General features: G+C 38.7%; 1 protein-coding gene across 2 annotated transcripts in view; it reads left to right on the top strand.

Moving 5' to 3' along the window:
- WDR70 (WD repeat domain 70) overlaps positions 1-23,377 on the top strand; it is a 317,038-nt gene that overhangs the window by 112,159 nt on the left and 181,502 nt on the right. For both annotated transcript variants that reach the window (XM_027092676.1, XM_027092675.1), the window contains exon 9: positions 16,904-16,980. In XM_027092676.1, coding sequence (XP_026948477.1) covers positions 16,904-16,980 — 77 coding nt within the window. The remainder of the gene's footprint in view (positions 1-16,903; positions 16,981-23,377) is intronic.

Genomic DNA, 23,377 nt, shown 5'->3' with positions numbered 1-23,377 from the left:
CACAATGCATTACATTACAGGGAGAGTATTCATATTTATACCTTTTAAAAATAGTTTATTGGGTTTCTAACTAATTCTTATTGACTATTAAAAATTTGGAAAATAAAAAAAGAAAAAATACTTACAACTCTACTACCCAAATATAATCACTATTAAGATGTCCGTTTCTGTATTTTTTCCTTTATGCATCTGAAAAACATTTTTTCTGATCACACTGGAACCTTTACATCATTTATTGTTTGGAGCCACATTTTACATGTTCTGCAGTCTTGGGATTGTATGCCAGTGCCTCAGGGCCTGTAGTGGGGTGGAATGAGAGGCCTTAGAGTGTGCGTGAGGGGCAGCAGGCCTCCTCCTTCGGCCAGAGAAGTTCCAATTTTGTCTGTTTTATGTGTTGGAGTTCTCTATAAGATATCCTTTGAAAATCAGGTTCTGCTGTGTCTTTAAAATATGAAGGTCACTGATCTGAGGTTCATGGGATTTATTGGTTATATTATCTGGGAAAATGGGACCTTACTTCTTCAGGTTTAAGTCATTAGGAAAGTAGGACAAGGATAAACAGGAATCAACCCTTAAACCATTCAAAAGCATGCTTTAAAAACTGTAGTTATATTGTCATCTAAAACTTACTTATTCTAAACGAGAATGTTAGTACATTACTTCCAATCAGAGAGTTTTTTTCTTTTTTTCTGTTCTTTCTTTTTGACCGCGCCCTGCGGCATGTGGGATCTTAGTTCTCTACCACGGATCAAACCTGCGCCCCCTGCAGTGCAAGTGCGGAGTCTTAACCACTGGACCGCCAGGGAAGTCCCAGAGAGTGTTTTTCTCTATTACTTTAAACTCTTAGACACATACTTTGCCTTCAGCCTTTTTCTTTTTCAACATTAAAACAGTTCTGTGCCATTTATTTCATAATTACTTGGCTAAAGTGGGAGGGGACAGGCTCAGGGGACACCAGAATTCTTGAATATTTTAGTGGGCCATCTCTCTGTGAGTATACTTTAATTATGGAGATTAGAAGCTTTATAAGGAATTCTGGGGAAAAGGTATTTTCAGATGCTGTATTTATATTTGAATAGTACGTGTAGTTATTCTGATATCCAGCCACTTGAGAAAATTGCCCTTATTATTTGGAGATGAAATATTTTAGTCATGTCCTTTTAATGGTAAATATTGTTTCTTAGGAGTAAAATATTGTAAACTGTGAATTCTAGGTATATTTTTATTTCCTTAAGCATTTGTAACTGATGGGTTTAACTGCAAATATAAACTCTAAAAAATGCAGTGATTTAAAGTACATTGTGTTTCTTTGCAGTTTCTGAATATTTCCAGAGCTTTTTATCTAATAGAAACCCCATAACACTGGTTTCTATCCTTTTGACATATCCCCATCATTTGGGGGGTACTTTCTTACATTCTGGCACAACAAAAGTTCCTGGCTCACCTTGTACTTTTCTGTTCTGATTTCTCTAGCATTCCATGGCTCTTTTGAATAGGGAATTCTATTTACAAATCAACATCTGGGCACTGGATATGTTCATTGCTGCTGAGGTGTTAATGCTTCTAGACAATTTCAGAAGACAGAGCTGGGGCTGGGAGGATAAACCAACCAATCAAAAAATAAACGAAGTATATTAAAAAATCATGGGTTCACCCTGATATATCTAATTCTAATCCAACTTCCTAGCCTTTCCCCATTCCATATTCGTATTTCACTTCTCCAGTGAGAAACTTGGCCTCCAGCATCACCAGTATATTTTCTCATTTCTTCAGTGGTATAGTCCATAGAAAGTAATTTCAGAATTGCTACACACACAGTCCTTGTAGGAAGAATTCTAAGAAGGCACCCAAGATTCCCTGCCCCTCCCCTTGGGTGTGGATGTGACCAATGACTATGATGAGATACTTCTGTGATGAGGTTATATTGTCTGGCACAGTTGTCTTTAAGAAAGGAAAATTATCTTCAGTGCATCCTGCCTAATCAGATGAGCCCTTAAAAGGGATTGGGCTCTCCCTGGCAAAAAGGATCTTAAAATTCGAGGGATTTGACTCAAGGGTGATTCTCTGTTCAAGGCTTTGAAGATGCAAGCAGAACCTGAGTGATGAAGTTGGGTGCATAGCTATAGCCAAGAAGATTTCCAAGCAAAATGTTGAAAGTACCGCCTGGTTTCTTCTTGCTACTTATAATAAAATATGAGAGCAAAAAGGTAAACTGAGAGAAGTCTTGTTAAAAAGGAATGAGTACTAGATGATTTAGTTAATTTTGAACCTATCCAGATGGCAAAGAATGTTAAAATGAAGAAATTGCTTCTGAAAGTGTGGCATAGAGGAAAAAGCCCAGGGTGTGGCTATATAACCTTTTGCCAAAACCTCAGAAAGATCAAAAGGTCAGAATATTCAGTCACACTAAAGACTCTTTCAAGAAATGAAGCGTGTGCCTCACAGATTTTCTCAAACAAACCAGGTGACCTCTAGGAAGCTTAAGGAGGTTATTTCTTAGCCATTTCAGCAAGGGCTATGGTTAAAGAAGGGATTTCTTTTTCCCCTGTTCTTTTTTTTTTTTTTTTTAATTTTTATTGGAGTATAGTTGACTTACAATGTATTAGTTTCAGGTGTACAGCAAAGTGAATCAGTTGCACATATACATATATCCTCTCTTTTTTAGATTATTTTCCCATATAGGCCATTACAGAGTATTGAGTAGAGTTCCCTGGGTTATATAGTAGGTCCTTATTAGTTATCTATTTTATATATGGTAGTGTGTATATGTCAAGAAGAGATTGTTTTTGCAAAGATTTTGGGGCATGGCTTTACCTAATTCAGATTCAACAAGAGAAAGGTTTTCATTTGCTGGCTTTGAAGGTGAAGGAATCCATGTGGCAAGGACACAGCCTCTAGATGCTGAGAGCAGCCCCCAGCTGACAGATACAATGAAATAGGCATCTTAGTCCTGAACCCACAGGAAGTTGGATTCTGCCAGCAACCTGAATGAACTTGGAAACAAATGCTTCCCCAGAGCCTCCAGAAGGAAGCCCTACCGACATCCTGATTTTAGCCTATGAGACCCTGAGCAGAAAATTCAGACTTCTGGATTGTGACTGGACTTCTAACCCCCCAAACTGTTAGCTGATAAATTGGAGTTGTTTTAAACCCCTAAGTTGGTGGTAATTTGTTACACAGCAATAGAAAACTAACACGGTTCTGCAAATACCAAACATACTAAGTAATTATGAAAGTCCCTGAGGAGGTGGTAGTGATAGAGATCAGACATAAGAGCAGGAATTAGCTTTGAGTGGGAGGAGGGAATTTATTTACACTGGGAATGGAGGGATAAGGATGGGCTCATGTGCAGGTACGTTTATAGGTGGTGAGCCTTAGATAGGCAGTTGAAGGTATCACCATGTAGTCACAGGGTCATTTCCTAGTTTTGTGTTAGGAGGTGTTGGGATGAGGCCTTATGTAGGACAGTGAAGGCTTAGAATAGCTATTGATGCGTGAGAGGAAAATTGCTGGAAGAATTGTGGAAGCATTAATGACCACCAAATCTAAATTTGTAGATAGTCATTTGGCATACTTGTATGATATCCCTGAGTCTATTCATGAGCCCGAGGTGTTTGAATGTAGTACAATGATGATGAGGGGGGGTTATTCCATAACAAAAGTTGTGCATTATAAGTACAGCAAAAGGACACTCAGGTTTACACTGAGTGATTGGTTGAAATTTAGGATGTTGAAAAGAAAGTTCTTGATTTCAGAAAAGGAACCATCTGTGGACAGAGTTAGCCATAGTTGGGGCTGCTGAAATATCTTAGAAGAGGTCATTGGAGTTGAGTAGATCAAAGAAGAATGAATCGATCTCTTTGATATCTTCAAATGGATTTTAAAATTGCTCAGGAATTAGAAAGATTTGGACTTCAGAGTCCTTGATTCCTAGAAGTAAATTACTAAGAGTGTGATGGATTACAACAGGGGTCAGCAGGATATAGCCTGTGGTCCAAATCCAGCCTGCAACCTGTGTTTTGTAAATAAAAGTTCTACTGAAACACAGCCATGCCCATTCATTTACTATTGTCCATGACTGCTTTTGTACTTACAGTGGTAGAATTTGGGTAGTTGCCTCAATGACCATGTGGCCCAGAAAGCCTAAAATAGTTACTATGTAGTCCATTAGAGAAGAAGTTTGCCATCTCCCAAAATCAAGCTATGAACGTTTTCTCCAGCAAAATATACCAACAGAAAATCTTGCTGGCAACTTCAGAAAGTTTGGTGATTCCTGAAAGCCCATGAATAGACTTTGGTTAAGAAGAGCTTTTGGATTAAAGCTCAAGGTATATTCCCTGATGCATTTCATCTCTTCATAGGAGTTGCTTCTGTTAGTTAGCTCACCATATGCCAAAGACATGGGTACTTTCATTTTTGTGGGTCACAGAGCCTCACTTCATTCAGTGAGTACAAATGGTGCTGTGGCGAGGCAGCTGTTTTACAGCGTTTGTCATGAGGCTGCCGCGGGGGTATGGACGGACAAGTACTGATCAGCACACCTCTCTGTGTGTGTGCGCGCGCGCGCGTGTTAGAGGAAACCAATAGTCGTCATGGTTTGATAATGTCCTCTCTGTATGCAAAGTTTAGCATATTATGAGAAACAAATGGATGTTTCATTCTTTCTACTAGGCTCTTTCCAGTTAAGGCTGTTAAATAAATGAGGGAAACAAGTTTTTTTTTTTTTCCAGGGGCGCCTGCCTATGTTTAGATAAAGGAGAAAGAGAGAAAACCTAGTTTATTTGATGAAAAAGTGTTTTAGTCACCGACTCTTCTTTAATAGGTGTCACTTTAAAAATTTTTCCACTAATGTTAGCCTTGGTACTGAATCTGTTTAGTTCCATTTAAGAATCCTTAGTTGAACTTCATTTTTTGTTATGACTAATTTTCGTCACTGTTTTAACACAAGGGTACTTAACATTCCCATTGCCTTTGTCATACTCTTGTCTTTACAAACAAGAAACATTCATAGTCTTTTAGATTTCTTCAGTTTAACTTACTATTTGTGTTCATATTCTGTGTATTCAACAACTAAGGTGACCACATTTTATCATAGTGTTCTATGTAATAAGGATCATCTTCTTTTGGTCCTCTTAGAACTATCCTTTATATTTCAAGATGCTATTTCAACTCTAGTCAACAAATATCAGTAGAAGACCTGTTTTCTGGAGCCTGCCTTCAAGACCTGTTGGGCCGGGTCAGTTTTGGGGTTGTTGTTATGTCAAAGCATAGGAAGTGGGATTCTAAGAACTGGACTGAGCAGCACCGATTGTGCTGAGAATGGGTGAATCCCTGAGTCTGGGAGTGGGAGAGGAAGATGGTAAACTAGGAACTGACTGGGAGGTAAGCAGGCTCCACATTAGATTAAGAGGCCAGGCGAAGATGTCAGTGGAGGTGGAGCTGAGCTAAGCAGAGCGGGAGAGTGAAGGTGTGGAGTAGTGTGCAAGATTGAGGAAGCCAAGGCAGTTTAGGATCTAGGTCCTTGAAGGTAGGGCATATCTTGGGATTATTGGGGTGTCCTTTCTGTTGCAAGTCATGAGCTGTTTTCCCAGAGGCAGATATTTAATGGGGTGAAACTAGATCAGGTACCTATTTACTGCTTGGTATTAGAAATTCTTTTTTTTTTTTCTTAAATAAGCAAAGACTGGCAAATTTCTATTTTGGAAAGAGCTTAATGGGATCCCTGACAGTCCTATGATTTTACTCTATGAGCCAGTTTAATTACTATCGTTTAGTACCTTAGGTGCACAGAATTGAGGGGAACCTAACTCACTTATCTGTGCATGGCGCCCACCCATCATGCCATTCATATCTGGTGGTCAGTTCTCATAATACTGTAACTCTCAGCAGTGTCTGACACAGTTGATTATTCTCTCCTTGAAACGTCTTCTTTACTGCCCCCTTTCCCTCTCACTGCACATCTGTTCCATTGGCAAAACATGTTTTACCTACAAAGCTTTATGAATAAAGCTGCTATTAACATTGACATGTAGATAATTTTGAAATTGGAAAGTGTGAATCCTTCAACTTTGTTCCTTCTTTTCATGATTATTTTTTAAAATTAATTTATTTTTGGCTGCATTTGGTCTTCATTGCTGCGTGCAGGCTTTCTCTAGTTGCGGCAAGTGGGGGGCTACTCTTCATTGAGGTGCACGGGCTTCTCACTGCAGTGGCTTCTCTGGTTGCAGAGCACGGGCTCTAGGCATGCAAGCTTCAGTAGTTGTGGCACGTGGGCTCAGTAGTTGTGGCTCGCGGGCTCTAGAGCACAGGCTCAGTAGTTGTGGCACATGGGCTTAGTTGCTTTGTGGCATGTGGGATCTTCCCGGAGCAGGACTCGAACCCGTGTCCCCTGCGTTGGCAGGCGGATTCTTAACCACTGCACCACCAGGAAGTTTCTCATGATTATTCTTAAATTAATATTTTTTGAAATAATAAAATAATAAGAATAAAAAATAATAAATATTCTTGAAATAATAAAATGATTCTTGAAATATTCTGTTATTCTTTTATTTTCCATGTGAATTAGTTCTCTTAGTTTTCTTTCATCTTAGAATGTCTTTATTTCACCTTCACTCCTGAAGTACATTTTCTGTACATTTAACTTGACAGTATTTTTCTCTCATTACTTTAAAAGTATTGTTCCACTGTCTCCTGGCTTTCATTAGTTTGTTTTTTGTTTTCAGTTCATTTTGTTTGGCATTCACTGAGGTTCTTAGATCTGTAAGTTTACATTTTTCACCACTTTGGGGACATTTTTAGCCATTATTTCTTCAAAAATTTTTTGCACCTATCTCTTCTTTCTGAATCTTATATAACATGAATACTAAATCTTTTGATATTGTCTAATATTATTGTCTTTGCTCATTTTTTCCCTATTCCTTTTTCTTCCTATGGTTTAGATTGAATTATTTCTATTGACCTGTCTTCAAGTTCACTGACTCTGTCCTCTGACGTATCCATTCTACTATTGGGCCCCTCCAGTGAATTTTTAATTTCCATTATTTTTCAGTACAACCATTTTAAAAAATTAGTCTGTTTTTCTTTGCTGAGCATGTCTATCTTTGTATTTGTTTCAAAAGTGTTTGCTTTCCCTTTTTGTATCATGATTGTAAACACTGATTTAAAGTAGTTTTCTGAGAATTCTAACATTTGGGTCATCTTGTGGTTGGCATCTTTTGTCTTATTTCTTGAGAGCTGGTTAGATTCTCCTGGCTTTGTATGTTAAATTTTGGATTGTATCCTTGACACTTTGAATACTGTGTTATGAGATTCTGACTCCTGTCTAAAACTTCTGGAGAATGCTAGAGGGTTTTTTTGCTTATGTGAATATGTGGTTTCTTTTAAGCTGACAGTCAGTCTGATTAGTTTTAGACTGTATGTCCTGACCTGACTTCTGTGAGCTGTTTTTACTTCCAGTATTGGTTTAATTTCCAAAGCCTTTATGCCTTTGTATGCTATTCTGGTTTGTCTCATGTGTGTGTTACCCAGGAGTCTGTGTGGAACCTTGATGGTAGTCTGCACCATCTTGAGATCTCAGTGCTTTTCCTCAGTTGATTCTGACAGGTTTTACATATATGTACCTCAGGAGTGAGCTCAGGACTTTCTGTACAGATTTAGATGCTATTTTTCTCTACCTTTTTTATTCCTTAAGCCCATAATTTTCCCTTTACCCTCTGTTTTCAGAAGTTTTCTGTTCTGGTGTTCTTGCTGGAAAACCAGAGACTTACTCTTTTTGTGCTATGTAGCAGTTCCTATAACTGGGTATGCCTCTGGGCAAAGCTGGAATGGGATGGGGAAATCAAGTTTTACCTACCCCTCAGCAGCTGCTTCTATGAGTTGGTGGGAAAAGAGAGTGCTGCTAGTCCGTGTTGGCATTATCCCAATGTAAAGCATAGAGTATCAGAAGGTTTCTGTCCTACAAATGCTACTGTATGGTTGGAAGGCTTAGGCTTACTTTGTTGGCCTAGTAGAGGGCATGGGACATCAAAAGTGTTCTACCCCATTGAGGTTGCTGTCCTTGCTGCTTTTGGGTCAGGGTAGGAGACGCCTTGCCTCTTTGGTGCTGGCCTTTCCCTGGTGTAAGGTCAGGAGAGCCAACAGATATCCTCCCCGAAGGGCTTCTCCTGTCACCAGGGAGAGGGCAGTTACTGTTTTGTTGCTGGCAGTCATCTGCTGTGATCGCCTCACAGGGCCACTGCAGCTGGTTGGGAGGATGAGAAGGGCCACCTCAGAGCCACTGCTTGCCTGGTGTGAAAAGGAGGCAGTCAGTAGTTCTTTGGCCTGTAAAGGCTACTTCCATGTCTGGTACCAGCACTGAGGGGAGACCGGCAGCTTTGTTCCTTGTGCTTGCCTGGCATAGGGTAGGTCAGGTCACAAGAGTTTGTCTCCCAGGTCCTTCACTACTCTCCCTACCCACCACCCCTACCCTCTGGAGATTGCAGCCTTTTCTTGGAACCCCGTCTATCTGCTCTTGCTCTCAGTTGTCAATGTGGGCTGCCCCAGAGCCTATGTTGGGAAGTGAGAAGGCAGAAAACATCCCCCCAGGAAACTCATCACCTCACTGCTCCTTGGGACCTGGGTTCTGTATCCTTTTTGCTTGATCTTATCTACTATTCAGTGTCTTCTGGCAGTAACTTTTAAAATTTTGTTCAGAACTTATTGTAATCAGATGGAGTGATAGGATGGAATGTGTATATTCCATCTGGAGTGAAACTGGAACCTCCTGCAAAATGTATTTAATTCACTGCAGTTGCCTGATAAAAATTATGAGCGAGGATTTCAGTACCTGTTATTGCAGCAGAAGCTTACTCTACTTGATTTATGTGTAATGAGAATGCTGGAAGGGGTGAATGACACTTGATGTGAAATGCAGGAACAATGCCCCCAAACCACGCTACAAACCTGGTTTGCTGATAAAATCATGAGGGCCACTGCCAGACATTGAATGTCACAGCTTGTACCACTGCTACTGAAGAGCAGGGAACTCTGTCTTGCAGGAGATGCAGTACTGCTGTCCTGAAGGAGAGTCTTCAGGTCTGAATGTTGTGTCTCCCCAACGTGATGTTACTAGGAGGTGGTGCCTTTAGGTGGTGATTAAGTCATGAAGGCAGGACTCTCATGAATGGGTTTAGTGCCCTTATGAAAGTGGACAGAGAAACTTCTCTTTCCCCTTCACCATGTGAGGTTATAGCAGAAAGACCGCATCTGTGAATTAGGAAGTTCGGACACTAAAACTGCCTTGATCTTGAACTTCCCAGCCTCCAGCACTATGAGAAATAAATGTTTGATGTTTATAAGCCACTCAGTTTATGGTATTTTTGTTGTAGCAGCCTGAATGGACTGAGATAGAAAGAGGGTATCCTCATTGTCTTTGAGCCACAGCTCAAAATGAAGGTTGTGGCTGGAGCTCAATTGCATTTCCTGTGTCGTATCTGTAAGGGAGGCTGGCAAAGTTGGCACCTGACTTTTTGCTTCTCTATGAGTGGTAGCCTCTGTCTTCTACGAAGAGTCATTTTTGGGGCGAATTCCCTAAACACAGAATGAGGTTCATGTTCTCCATGGCCAGAAAGAATGACACGTATTTATACAGTCACCCCATTCACACAGTTGCTCAGATCACAGGCATTGGCTTCATCTGTTATTATAGCCCAGATCCAATTCTTTAGGGAATCCTATTGTCTCTGTCTTTAAAATGTATCCCAAATCTTCTCACTTCTGAACACTTTCTTGCTGTTCCCTAGTCCAGGCCACTGTCAATTTTCACATGAACCACATCAATATCTTCCCAGTTGACCCTCTTAATTCCTATTTTGTTTTTGCAGCAGACTTTTCTTCACAGAGCAGCCAGAATATATTTTTTAAAGTATTTATTTTCATGTAATTTCAAATTTACAGAAAAGTTGTAAAATCAGTACACAGCTTCTTTATACTCCTTTTTCAGATTTACCAATTGCTAACATTTCACCCCATTGCTTTATCTCCCCCTCATCTCTTCCTCCCTTCCTCCCTCGACTAATATACACTCTCCCTCCTTTCCTCCCACCTCACTTATATACCCTCCCAGACACTCACGCTCATATGTATACGCACATACATAAAAATTATGTATGTGTGTTTAATTTCCCCCAGCTTTTGAAAACAAGTTGCAAACATCATGCTCCTTTGCTCTTAAATTCTTTAGTGTGGTGTTCCTAATAACATTACATTTTTTTATATAACCATGAATTTAATGTTGATAAAATACTATTTAATCCATAGTCAATAGTTTCATCAGTTATCTTAATGATCTTGTCCCTAATTATTTTCTCACCAGTTCAATCATCATGCCTTTTTGTCTCCTTTGATTTGGAATAGTTCCTCTGCTCCCCTGCCCCTTTTTCACTTTGATATTTTTGAAGACTGTAAGCCAGTCGTTTTGTAAAATGTAGAATTTGATTTTGCCTGCTTTTTTTCATAATTAGAGTCAGGTATGCATTTCTAGAAAGATTGACCCACAAATGATATTGTACCCTCACTTCCTCATATCAGAAAGTACATGATGTCAGTTGCATCCCAGTATTGATGATGTAAACTTGGATCACTTGTTAAGATGGAGCCTACCAGATTTCTTCTTCACTATAAAGTTACCATTATCTCTTTCTCATTATTAAGCCATTTGCAGGGAGATTTTGAGACCATGCAATTACCCTGTGTGTTACCAGGCTTTCCTCCATTAGTGTTAGCATCCATTGATGGTTCTTGTCTGAATCAGGTATTACTGTCATGATTGCAAACTGATGATTTTTCTAACTCTATAATTTATCTTATATTTATTAGTATTCTGTAAGGAAGAGCTTTCTCTTATTTACTTCTTTATTATATTAATATGCATTCAAGGGTTCTTATTTTAGTCAATGGTTTATCATCCATTACTTTATTTATTTTGATGCCCTAATTGTCCCAGGTTTAGCTGGTGGAAGCCTCTCCAACCTGCATTTTATCATTTTTAGCATATCCCTGTCATTTTTGCAACACTTTCTTATTATTTTAACATAACCAAATATTCTATGTTCATCTTGTACTTTTCCTACCTCCGCTCCCAAAACAATCATTTCTCCAAGGAGCCCTGGTTCCTTTAGTGGAGAACGATATTTAGAAACCAGGATATCTGTGCTATGTTTGCTGAGGTGTCATTGTTTCCAGACATTTGCAGCATATAAAGCTAGAGAATAATTTACAAATGTACATTTACCCTTAAATTTACATCTACCTATTAAAAACCATGAGTTCATATTGATATCCCCAGTTTCAAACACCACAAAGTTCGTTCTAGTCTTCCCCTTTTCCACTTGAGTAACTCCCTTCTCCAACAGTGAGAAACTCGACTCCCATTATCTTCAACATATTTCCTCAAATATTGTTTAAATCTTCATTGTATTGAAAGCAGTTTCCGAATTGTTAACGCATACCATTGCCCAAAACGACGCAGACATATTAACTGGAATGCAGTATTTATTTACCGTTCTTTTGGTCTTTAGACTGGGAGTATATATTAGTAGTTTCCTAGGACTACTGTAACAAATGACCACACACTTGGTAGCTTAAAACAATGGAAATTTTTTCTTCCACAATTTTGGAGGGCAGAAGTCTGAAATCAAGGTATTGGCATGGCCACGCTCCCCGCAACGGCTCTGGAGGAATTGTTCCTCGCCTCTTCTAGCCTTTGGTGACTCTAGGCATCCTTGTGGCTGCGAAACTCCAGTCTCTGCTTCCATCTTCACAGAGCCTTTCCTCTTTGTGTCTTCTCCTCTTCTGTCTCTTATAAGGATACTTGAGGATACTTGTTATCAAATTTAGGGCTGACCCAGATAATTCAGAGTGACCTTATCTTGAGATGCTTAATTATATCCGAAAATATTCTTTTTCCAAATAAGGACCATTCACAGGTTCCAGTGATTAGGACGTGGACATATCTTTTGCGGGGCGGGGGGGGCACCGTTCAACCCACTACGGGGTGTATACTTACTTGGGTTATTATCTGCTGTTTATTTTTTCAGTGTATTTGTTACTCATTTGAAATACAGTAGGGTTCATTTGTTTCGGTTTATATTGTTTTAGGTTTTTTCCCATCCTTATTTGTTTATTTATGAATATGTAAAACATTAACACAGGGTCAAGAATCAAATAAGAAGTTAATAGATATAGCACTACGAATTACGGTGACTATTATCCAGGAAATGGACAGGTACTCTGGTAGAGAAGAACGGAATGGGCCATATTTACTTAGATAGAGGGCCAGGCAGTACTCATTTGAATAAGTAGCATGTAAGCTGAGATTGAAAGAGTGAGAAGAAGCCAGGCACCTAAAAGTGGAAAAAGGGCTTTCCAGCAGATGGAAAAGCATGTGTAAAGGCCCTGATGTGGGGAAAGAGTCACATGTATGGGAGGAAATGAAAGAAGACCAGGGAGGTGTGTGCATTATGGGCAAGAAGGAGCACAAAGTTAGGGAGGTTGTAAAGAAAGTAGGGGCTGGAAGATGTAAGCTTTTGTACACTGTGGAAAGACGTTGGAAAGCCCGTGGAGGATAAAAAGCAGTGGCGTTTTTAGAAGTATATTTTTAAAGGACGATATTGATTGCTTTTTTTGGGGGGGGGGTTACCTTAAACTTTATTCTTTTTATTTTTGTATTTTATTTTATTTTTTTTATACAGCAGGTTCTTATTAGTTATCTATTTTATACATATTAGTGTATATATGTCAATCCCAATCTCCCAGTTCATCCCCGCCCGCCCCCACCCCCCACTTTCCCCCCTTGGTGCCCCTATGTTTGTCCTCTAAATTTGTGTCTCTATTTTATTGATTGCTTTGTGGAGCACATTACACAAAAGTAAAAGTAGAGAGACTAGTCATAGGCCTGTCACAGTACATAATAACTGATGTAGAGACACGAGATAATGTTGGTTCATATAAGAGCTGTAGTAGTGAAAAAGGAGAAAAGTGGATAGATTTGAGATGTGTTTTGGGTTGAACTGACAGGACTAGCTCGTGGATTGAATCTGGGTGGGTAGAGAGAAGAGAGTTTAGGGGTTATTGGAGTCTTTAAGGATTACTTCCACGTTTGTAGCTTTAGCAACTAGGAAAGAAGTTTATTGCAAATAAAATGGGCAGTAAGAATCAAGATTTCCCTATTGGGCCTGTTATGTTTGAAATGCTTATGGCATGCAAATGGAAATGTCAGTCAAGTTGATAGTTGAATATACAAGTCTTGAGCTCGGGAGAGGGAAGTGGAATCTCAAACTTCCTATCTAGCCCCTCCAGGCAGTGCTTCAGTCCATTCTTTCCTACTGCAGGAAGAGATTCCACATCTCTGGCCCCTGTTTGTACCTTTTTAACATAAACAGAATGTCAGGAGTTGGCCAGATACCATTTGAGGCATTGTGAGCAGCTGGAACTAGAGATGGGTCTCCAGGCCCATGTGTGGGTACTCCAGTTCCAATTCAGTCTTTCCAGAGAGCTACAGTTATTTTACTTCTAAGTCATTTAAATATGCACATTTTACTACTTTTAGTTTAGCTTTATTCTGGACCCTTTCAGAATAAGTGGCCTTGTCATTATTATACTAAAATATATTAGGTTCTTTTCTGCCCCATCTGAACCTGACTTAGAGTATGAGACCACTGTAACTTACTTTGCTACCTAGGAGGGAATTGTGTGTGTGTGTATGTGTGTGTTTATGTTTGAAATGTATACTCTGTGATTGATTTGGTATGTATGTCAGTTTTTATACCAACATCACAGTGTTTTAATTGCAGTGTTTGTGCGGAGCCAGAGGAATCAGGCACCCTGACTTCAGGCTATACTACAAAGCTACAGTAATCAAGACAGTATGCTACTGGCACAAAAACACAAATATAGATCAGTGAAACAGGATGGAAAGCCCAGAGATAAACCCACACACATACAGTCACTTAATCTTTGACAAAGGAGGCAAGAATATACAAAGGAGAAAATTCAGCCTCTTCAATAAGTGGTGCTGGGAAAACTGGACAGCTACATGTAAAAGAATGAAATTAGAACGCTTCCTAACACCATACACAAAAATAAACTCAAAATGGATTAAAAACCTAAATGTAAGGCCAGACACTATCAAACTCTTAGAGGAAAACATAGGCAGAACACTCTATGATATAAATCACAGCAAGATCCTTTTTGACCCGCCTCCTAGAGTAATGGAAACAAAAATAAACAAATGTGACCTAATGAAACTTAAAAGCTTTTGCACAGGGCTTCCCTGGTGGCGCAGTGGGTGAGAGTCCACCTGCCGATGCAGGGGACACGGGTTCGTGCCCCGGTCCGGGAAGATCCCGCATGCTGCAGAGCGGCTGGTCCCGTGAGCCATGACCGCTGAGCCTGCGCATCCAGAGCCTGTGCTCCATAATGGGAGAGGCCACAACGGTGAGAGGCCCGCGTATTGCAAAAAAAAAAGCTTTTGCATAGCAAAGGAAACCATAAACAAGACGAAAAGACAACCCTTCGAATGGGAGAAAGTATTTGCAAATGAAGCAACTGACAAAGGATTAATCTCCAAAATATACAAGTAGCTTATGCAGCTCAATATCAAAAACATCCAAACAACCCAATCCAAAAATGGGTGGAAGACAGCAGTTCCACTACTGGGCATACACCCTGATAAAGCCATAACTCAAAAAGTGTCATGTACCACAATGTTCATTGCAGCTCTATTTACAATAGCCAGGACATGGAAGCAACCTAAGTGTCCATCAACAGATGAATGGATAAAGAAGATGTGGCACATATATACAATGGAATATTACCCAGCCATAAAAAGAAATGAAATTGAGTTATTTGTAGTGAGGTGGATGGACCTAGAGTCTGTCATACAGAGTGAAGTAAGTCAGAAAGAGAAAAACAAATACCGTATGCTAACACATATATATGGAATCTAAAAAAAAAAAGATAGTAATTCTGAAGAAGTTACGGGCAGGACGGGAATAAAGACACAGACCTACTAGAGAATGGACTTGAGGACACGGGGAGGGGGAAGGGTAAGCTGGCATGAAGTGAGAGAGTGGCATGGACATATATACACTACCAAACGTAAAATAAATAGCTAGTGGGAAGTAGCCGCATAGCACAGGGAGATCAGCTCAGTGCTTTGTGACCACCTAGAGGGGTGGGATAGGGAGGGTGGGAGGGAGGGGGACTAAGAGGGAGGAGATATGGGAACATATGTATATGTATAACTGATTCACTTTGTTATAAAGCAGAAACTAACACACCATTGTAAAGCAATTATACTCCAATAAAGATGTTAAAAAAATAAAAATTAAAAAAAAAAGGGCAGAAGACCTAAATAGACATTTCTCCAAAGAAGACATACAGATTGCCAACAAATACATGAAAAGATGCTCAACATCACTAATCATTAGAGAAATGCAAATCAAAACTACAATGAGGTATCACCTCACACTGGTCAGAATGGCCATCGTCAAAAAATCTACAAACAATAAATGCTGGAGAGGGTGTGGAGAAAAGGGAACCCTCTTGCAATGTTGGTGGGAATGTAAATTGGTGCAGCCACTATGGAGAACAGTATGGAGGTTCCTTAAAAAACCAAAAATAGAACTACCGTATGACCCAGCAATCCCACTACTGGGCATATACCCTGAGAAAACCATATTTCAAAAAGATACATGCCACAATGTTCATTGAAGCACTATATACCTTAGCCAAGATATGGAAGCAACCTAAATGTCCATCGACAGATGAATGAATAAAGAAGAGGTGGCACATGTATACAGTGGAATATTACTCAGCCATAAAAAGGAACTAAATTGAGTTATTTGTAGTGAGGTGGATGGACCTAGAGACTGTCACACAGTGAAGTAAGTCAGAAAGAGAAAAACAAATACCGTATGCTAATGCACATATATGGAATCTAAAAAACTGGTCCTGATGAACCTACTGGCAGGGCAGGAATAAAGATACAGATGTAGAGAACAGACTTGAGGACACGGTGGGGGAAGGGGAAGCTGGGATGAAGTGAGAGAGTGGCATGGACATATATACACTACCAAATGTAAAATAGATGGCTAGTGGGAAGCGGCCGCATAGCACAGGGAGATCAGCTGGGTGCTTTGTGACCACCTAGAGGGGTGGGATAGGGAGGCTCAAGAGGGAGGGGATATGGGGATATATGTATACATATAGCTGAGTCACTTTGTTGTACAGCAGAAACTAACACAACATTGTAAAGCAATTATACTCCAATAAAGATAAAAATAAATAAATAAAATAATTGCAGTGTTTTTGTATTATGCTCCATCCTGAGTAGGGCTAATCTTCCTGAATCATTTTAAAGATGTTTCTATTTTCTCACATATTTATTCTTACAGATGTATTGTAGAATTAAGATTGTTGACACATTTTAAAGAACGGATTTTTTTTCCCCCATCCTCTTGCTTTTGCCTTGGTTAGTTGTAAGTACTTTCTATTCTCCTTAATTCTTTTCCACTGATTTTTTTTCCCCATTGTCTTATTGTGGTTTTTCTTTTTACTTCGTTCCTGAAGAGAGGTTGTCATTTCCCCCCACTCTTTCTTTTTAAGCACCTGTTATATGTAAGCACTGTACTAATTCCTGGGCAGGAGGGTTTACATGGTGAATTAAAATTAAAATAAACAAAGTGAAATAAACAAAGCATATTATGAAATAAAACTGAAATAACATAATATCAGTTTGTAATTAAAATAGTGTGCCTTGGGGAGGACTAAAAAGTTTTACTTTTAAGCATACTATGTCAGCTTTTGGTCGGTTTGTTTATTTTTACATTTTTAAAAGAATTTTTTCCTTTTTTTTTTTTTTAAGGGTCATACAGCAATGCTTCATACTGGCTCATGGCATCCCAAAATAAAAGGAGAATTTATGACTTGCTCAAATGATGCGTGAGTATTGTTGATAATTCATCTAATACATTCATATATTTCAGTATTTTCTTTAACCTTTATATTGTAGCAATCTTGCCAGTAAACTAAGAGATAGAATATTAGTAGTCCTGATGTTTATATAGTCTTGTTCTCAACTTTACCTTGAATTTAGCTGGCCGTATAAGGTTTGCTTAAATAAATATGGAAGCTATAGAAATGAGAGTTGGAAGAAATTCAAGTGGCGTTTATTAGGGAGCATAATGGATCAGATTGATGCTGTTAAGTTGACTCAAATGACTTTAAACTTTGTTACTTTTTATAGTAAAGGCTGATTTCCATCTGAATCTAATAGCTTATATAAATTTGTTTTTTAAATGGTTTTTTGGAAGTAACAACTGAAAAAATTGATTTAATGTTTATTCAGATTCTTTTTTCAAAAAATTAATTAATTAATTTGGCTGTGTTGGGTCTTTGTTGTTGTATGCAGGTTTTCTGTAGTTGCGGCGAGCAGGGGCTACTCTTCATTGCAGTGTGCGGACTTCTCAATGCGGTGGCTTCTCTTGTTGCGGAGCATGGGCTCTAGGCGCATGGGCTTCAGTAGTTGTGGTGGGCGGGCTCAGTAGTTGTGGCTCGTGGGCTCTATAGAGTGCAGGCTCAGTAGTTGTAGCGCACGGGCTTCGTTGCTCTGTGGAATGTAGGATCTTCCCGGACCAGGGCTCGAACCTGTGTACCCTGTATTGGCAGGTGGATTCTTAACTACTGCCCACCAGGGAAGTCCCTATTCAGATTCTTTTGCATTATATTTGTTGGCTTAGGATTCAAGAGTATTACAGGGAATATTTGAGCAGCTTTTTCCTGAGTTGTTATATTGTATGATTCATTTTTAGTATTAAGAGTAGTTCACAAGAATAAGTTATTTGTAATATTACAGAGAAACTTACAATGAAAAATCTTATAAATGAAAATATACAGATGGTATTACTTAGGTGAAACACATATTTTATTTATTTATTTATTTTTAATAGATCTTTATTGGAGTTTAATTGTTTCACAATACCGTGTTAGTTTCTGTTGCACAACAAAGCGAATCAGCCATATGCATACACATGTCCCCATATCCCTTCCCCCTTGATCCTCCCTTGCATCCTCCCTATCCCACCCCTCTAGGTCATTGCAGAGCACTGAACAGATCTCCCTGTGCTACGCTGCTGCTTCTCAACAGCCAGCTATTTCACATTTGGTAGTGTATATATGTCGATGCTACTCTCACTTCACCCCAGCTTCGCCCCCCTATTCCATGTCATCAAGTCCATTCTCTATGTCTACCTCTTTATTCCTGCCCTGGAACTAGGTTCATCAGTACCATTTTTTTTTTCAGATTCCATATATATGCGTTAGCATACAGTATTTGTTTTTCTCCTTCTGACTTACTTAACTCTTTATGACAGACTGTAAGTCCATCCACCTCACTACAAATAACTCAATTTCGTTTCCTTTTATGGCTGAGTAATATTCCATTGTATATATGTGCCACATCTTCTTCATCCATTCATCTGTCGATGGACACTTAGGTTGCTTCCATGTCCTGGCTATTGTGAAAAGAGCTGCAGTGAACATTGTGGTACATTACTCTTTGAATTATGGTTTTCTCAGGGTATATGCCCAGTAGTGGGATTGCTGGGTCGTATGGTAGTTCTATTTTTGTTTTTTTAAGGAACCTCTGTACTGTTCTCCATAGTGGCTGTATCCATTTACATTCCCACCAACAGTGCAAGAGGATTCCCTTTTCTCCACACCCTCTCCAGCATTTATTGTTTGTAGATTTTTTTGAGGATGGCCATTCTGACTGGTGTGAGGTGATACCTCATTGTGGTTTTGACTTGCATTTCTCTAATAATTAGTGATGTTGAGCATCCTTTCATGTGTTTGTTGGAAACCTGTATGTATTCTTTGGAGAAATGTCTATTTAGGTCTTCTGCCCATTTTTGGATTGGGTTGTTTGTTTTTTTGATATTGAGCTGCATGAGCTGCTTGTATATTTCGGAGATTAATCCTTTGTCAGTTGCTTCATTTGCAAATACTTTCTCCCATTCTGAGGGTTGTCTTTTCATCTTGTTTATGGTTTCATTTGCTGTGCAAAAGCTTTTAAGTTTCGTTAGGTCCCATTTGTTTATTTTTGTTTTTATTTCCATTTCTCTAGGAGGTGGGTCAAAAGGATCTTGCAGTGATTTATGTCATAGAGTGTTCTGCCTATGTTTTCCTCTAAGAGTTTTATAGTGTCTGGCCTTACATTTAGGTCTTTAATCCATTTTGAAGTTCATTTTTGTGTGTGGTGTTAGGAAGCATTCTAATTTCATTTTTTTACATGTAGCTGTCCAGTTTTCCCAGCACCACTTATTGAAGAGGCTGTCTTTTCTCCATTGTATTCTCTTGCCTCCTTTATCAAAGATAAGGTGACCATATGTGTATGGGTTTACCTCTGGGCTTTCTATCCTGTTGCATTGATCTATATTTCTGTTTTTGTGTCAGTACCATACTGTCCTGGTTACTGTAGCTTTGTAGTAAACTCTGAAGTCTGGGAGCCTGATTCCTGCAGCTCTGTTTTTCTTTCTCAAGATTGCTTTGGCTATTCAGGATCTTTTGTGGTTCCATACAAATTGTGAAATTTTTTGTTCTGGTTCTGTGAAAAATGCCATTGGTTGTTTGATAGGGATTGCATTGAATCTGTACACTGCTTTGGGTAGTAGAGTCATTTTCACAGTTTTGATTCTTCCAATCCAAGAACATGGTATATCTCTCCATCTTTGTATCATCTTTAATTTCTTTCATCAGTGTCTTATAGTTTTCTTCATACAGGTCTTTTGTCTCCTTAGTTAGGTTTATTCCTAGGTATTTTATTCTTTTTGTTGCAGTGGTAAATGGGAGTGTTTTCTTAATTTCACTTTCAGATTTTTCATCATTAGTGTATAGGAATGCTACAGATTTCTGTGCATTAATTTTTTATCCTGCTACTTTACCAGATTCATTGATTAGCTCTAGTGGTTTTCTGGTAGCATCTTTAGGATTCTCTATGTATAGTATCATGTCATCTGCAAACAGCGACAGTTTTACTTCTTCTTTTCCGATTTGGTTTCCTTTTATTTCTTTTTCTTCTCTGATTGCTGTGGCTAAAACTTCCAAAACTATGTTGAATAATAGTGGTGAGAGTGGGCAAACTTGTCTTGTTCCTGATCCTAGTGGAAACGGTTTCTGTTTTTCACCATGGAGAACGATGTTGGCTGAGGGTTTGTCATATATGGACTTTATTATGTTGAAGTAAGTTCCCTCTATGCCTACTTTCTGGAGAATTTTTATCATAAATGGGTGTTGCATTTTGTCGAATGCTTTTTCTTCATCTGTGAGATTACTGTATGGTTTTTATCCTTCAATTTGTTAATATGGTATATCACATTGATTGATTTGCCTATATTGAAAAATCCTTGCCTTCCTGGGATAAACCCCACTTGATCATGGTGCATGATCCTTTTAATGTGCTGTTGGATTCTGTTTGCTGGTATTTTGTTGAGGATTTTTGCATCTGTGTTCATCAGTGATATTGGCCTGTAGTTTTCTTTTTTTGTGACATCTTTGTCTGGTTTGGGTATCAGGGTGATGGTGGCCTCATTGAATGAGTTTGGGAGTGTTCCTCCCTCTGCTATAGTTTGGAAGAGTTTGAGAAGGCTAGGTGTTAGCTCTTCTGTAAGTGTTTGATAGAATTCGCCTGGGAAGCCATTTGGTCCTGGGCTTTTGTTTGTTGGAAGATTTTTAATCACAGTTTTAATTTCAGTGCTTGTGATTGGTCAGTTTATATTTTCTATTTCTTCGTGGTTCAGTCTCAGAAGGTTGTGCTTTTCTAAGAATTTGTCCACTTCTTCCAGGTTGTGCATTTTATTGGCATATAGTTGCTTGTAGTAATTTCTCAGGATCCTTTGTATTTCTGCAGTGTCAGTTGTTACTTCTCCTTTTTTTATTTCTAATTCTGTTGATTTGAGTCTTCTCCCTTTTTTTCTTGATGTGTCTGGCTAATGGTTTATCAATTTTGTTTATCTTCTCAAAGTACCAAGTTTCAGTTTTACTGATCTTTGCTATTGTTTCCTTCATTTCTTTTTCATTTATTTCTGGTCTGATCTTTATGATTTCTTTCCTTCTGCTGACTATTGGTTTTTTTTTTTTAATTGTTCTTCTCTCTCTAATTGCTTTAGGTTTAAGGTTAGGTTGTTTATTTGAGGTGTTTCTTGTTTCTTGAGATAGAATTGTATTGCTATAACTTTCCCTCTTAGAACTGCATCCCATAGGTTTTGGGTCATCGTGTTTTCGTTGTTATTTGTTTCTAGGTATCTTTTGATTTCCTCTTTGATTTCTTCTGTGATCTCTTGGTTATTTAGTAGCATATTGTTTAACCTCCATGTGTGTATTCTTTACAGTTTTTTTCCTTTAATTGATATCTAGTCTCATAGCATTGTGGTCGGAAAAGTTACTTGATACCATTTTAGTTTCCTTAAATGTACCAAGGCTTGATTTGTGACCCAAGATATGATCTATCCTGGGCAACATTGGTACAGTTTGTGTCAGAGAATGCTTTGCCTGTGTTCTATTCTAGGAGTTTTATCATGTCTTGCTTATATTTAAGTCTTTAAGCCATTTTGAGTTTGTTTTTGTGTATGGTGTAGGGAATGTTCTAACTTCATTGATTTACATGAGACTGTCCAGCTTTCTCAATACCACTTGCTGAAGAGACTGTGTTTTCTTCATTGTATATTCTTGCCTCCTTTGTCGAAGATTAGTTGACCGTAGGTGTGTAGATTTATTTCTGGGCTCTCTAATCTGTTCCATTGATCTATATGTCTGTTTTTGTGCCAATACCATGATGTAGCTTTATAGTATTGTCTGAAATCTGGGAGGGTTATGCCTCCAGGTTTGTTCTTTTTCCTCAGTATTGCTTTGTATTCCTGCTGTTTTAAGCCGTTAAATTTTAAAAATGTTTTGTTATGCACCAGTTGTTAACTGACACAGATGATATTATTGCTTCATGTTATGTGGAATCATGGTTATATAGAAGAATGTTTGTTCTTAGAAGATACCAGCTAGTGAATTTAGGTGTGAAGTATCATGAGATATGCAACTTACTTTTAAATGGTATAACAAAAATAAAAAGTGCATTTGTATATATTTTTGTGCGTGTGTGTATGAATATATGTATGGAAAGAGAGAGACTGAGAATATAGATGTGACAAAATGAATGTTAGTGTATATGGTGTTTATTGGAAAAGGTATATGGGTGTTTATTGTACTATTGTTTTAACTTTTTTGTAGCTTTGAACCTTTTCCAAATAAAAAGTTGGGAGGATCTTCTTAATATTAGCTTATGTGGAAGTCATCCATTCCACCCCCAATCTAAAAGTTGAATATAAGATGCATAAAAAAGGTAGTGGGGATTATAGTTTGTTGTACTCCACTTAAGTTTTTTCTTGGACATTTTCTCAGTGTATTTTAATTTTCTGCATATCAGTGCTGATTAAACTGTGAGAACCTAGTGATTAGGGATTGTAGCAGGATTTCCTAAGCTTGTTCCTAGTAATGCTAGTACCTGTAGGGTGTCCGTGGAGAAAGGGTTCCTTTGTCTTTCCCTTGGAGAGTTATAGTGCCAAGGACTAGAGATCCTGAGAAATATATTAACGAAAGAAAACAGCATTTTCTGGGCTTCCCTGGTGGCACAGTGGTTAAGAATCTGCCTGCCAATGCAAGAGACACGGGTTTGAGCCCTGGCCCGCGAAGATCCCACGTGCTGTGGAGCAGCTAAGCCTGTGGACCACAACTACTGAGCCTGAGCTCTAGAGCCCACAAGCCACAACTACTAAAGCCTGCTTGCCTAGAGCTTGTGCTCTGCAACAAGAGAAGCCACTGCAATGAGCAACCCGCGCACCACAAGGAAGAGTAGCCCCCACTCACCACAACTAGCAAAAGCCCACATGCAACAATGAAGACCCCACACAGCCAAAAATAAATAAGTAAATTTAGTAAAAAAGAACTGAAAAAGCTGTAAAATTGGCCTACACATGTGAAGACTTTCTGAGGCATGTTATACCATGGTGTAGTAATGTATAAATTATGAAAATGTTAAATTATATTCAAAGCACCTAGAAATAAAAGGAAGCTAATATATTTTTTAAGTTTCTCCCAAAAATATTTAAATAGAAAAAAACCCTTTGGGCTATAGAAAAGTTTAATTTTCTGAGATCCATTTATGTAAATCATCATTCCTTGGAGAATTTTATAATTATATTTACATATGTTATTGATTATTAAAGTCAAGTCAGATATGCCTAGCAGCCTTCCAGCAAAAGCCTGTAAAACTCAGTGGTAGATTGTCTGCTCA

This window comes from Aethalodelphis obliquidens, unplaced genomic scaffold (genome assembly GCF_003676395.1).
Source record: "Aethalodelphis obliquidens isolate GAN/ISIS:26980383/991018 unplaced genomic scaffold, ASM367639v1 scaffold80, whole genome shotgun sequence".
NCBI lineage: Eukaryota > Metazoa > Chordata > Mammalia > Artiodactyla > Delphinidae > Aethalodelphis > Aethalodelphis obliquidens.
This window is presented reverse-complemented; position numbering and strand designations above follow the sequence as displayed.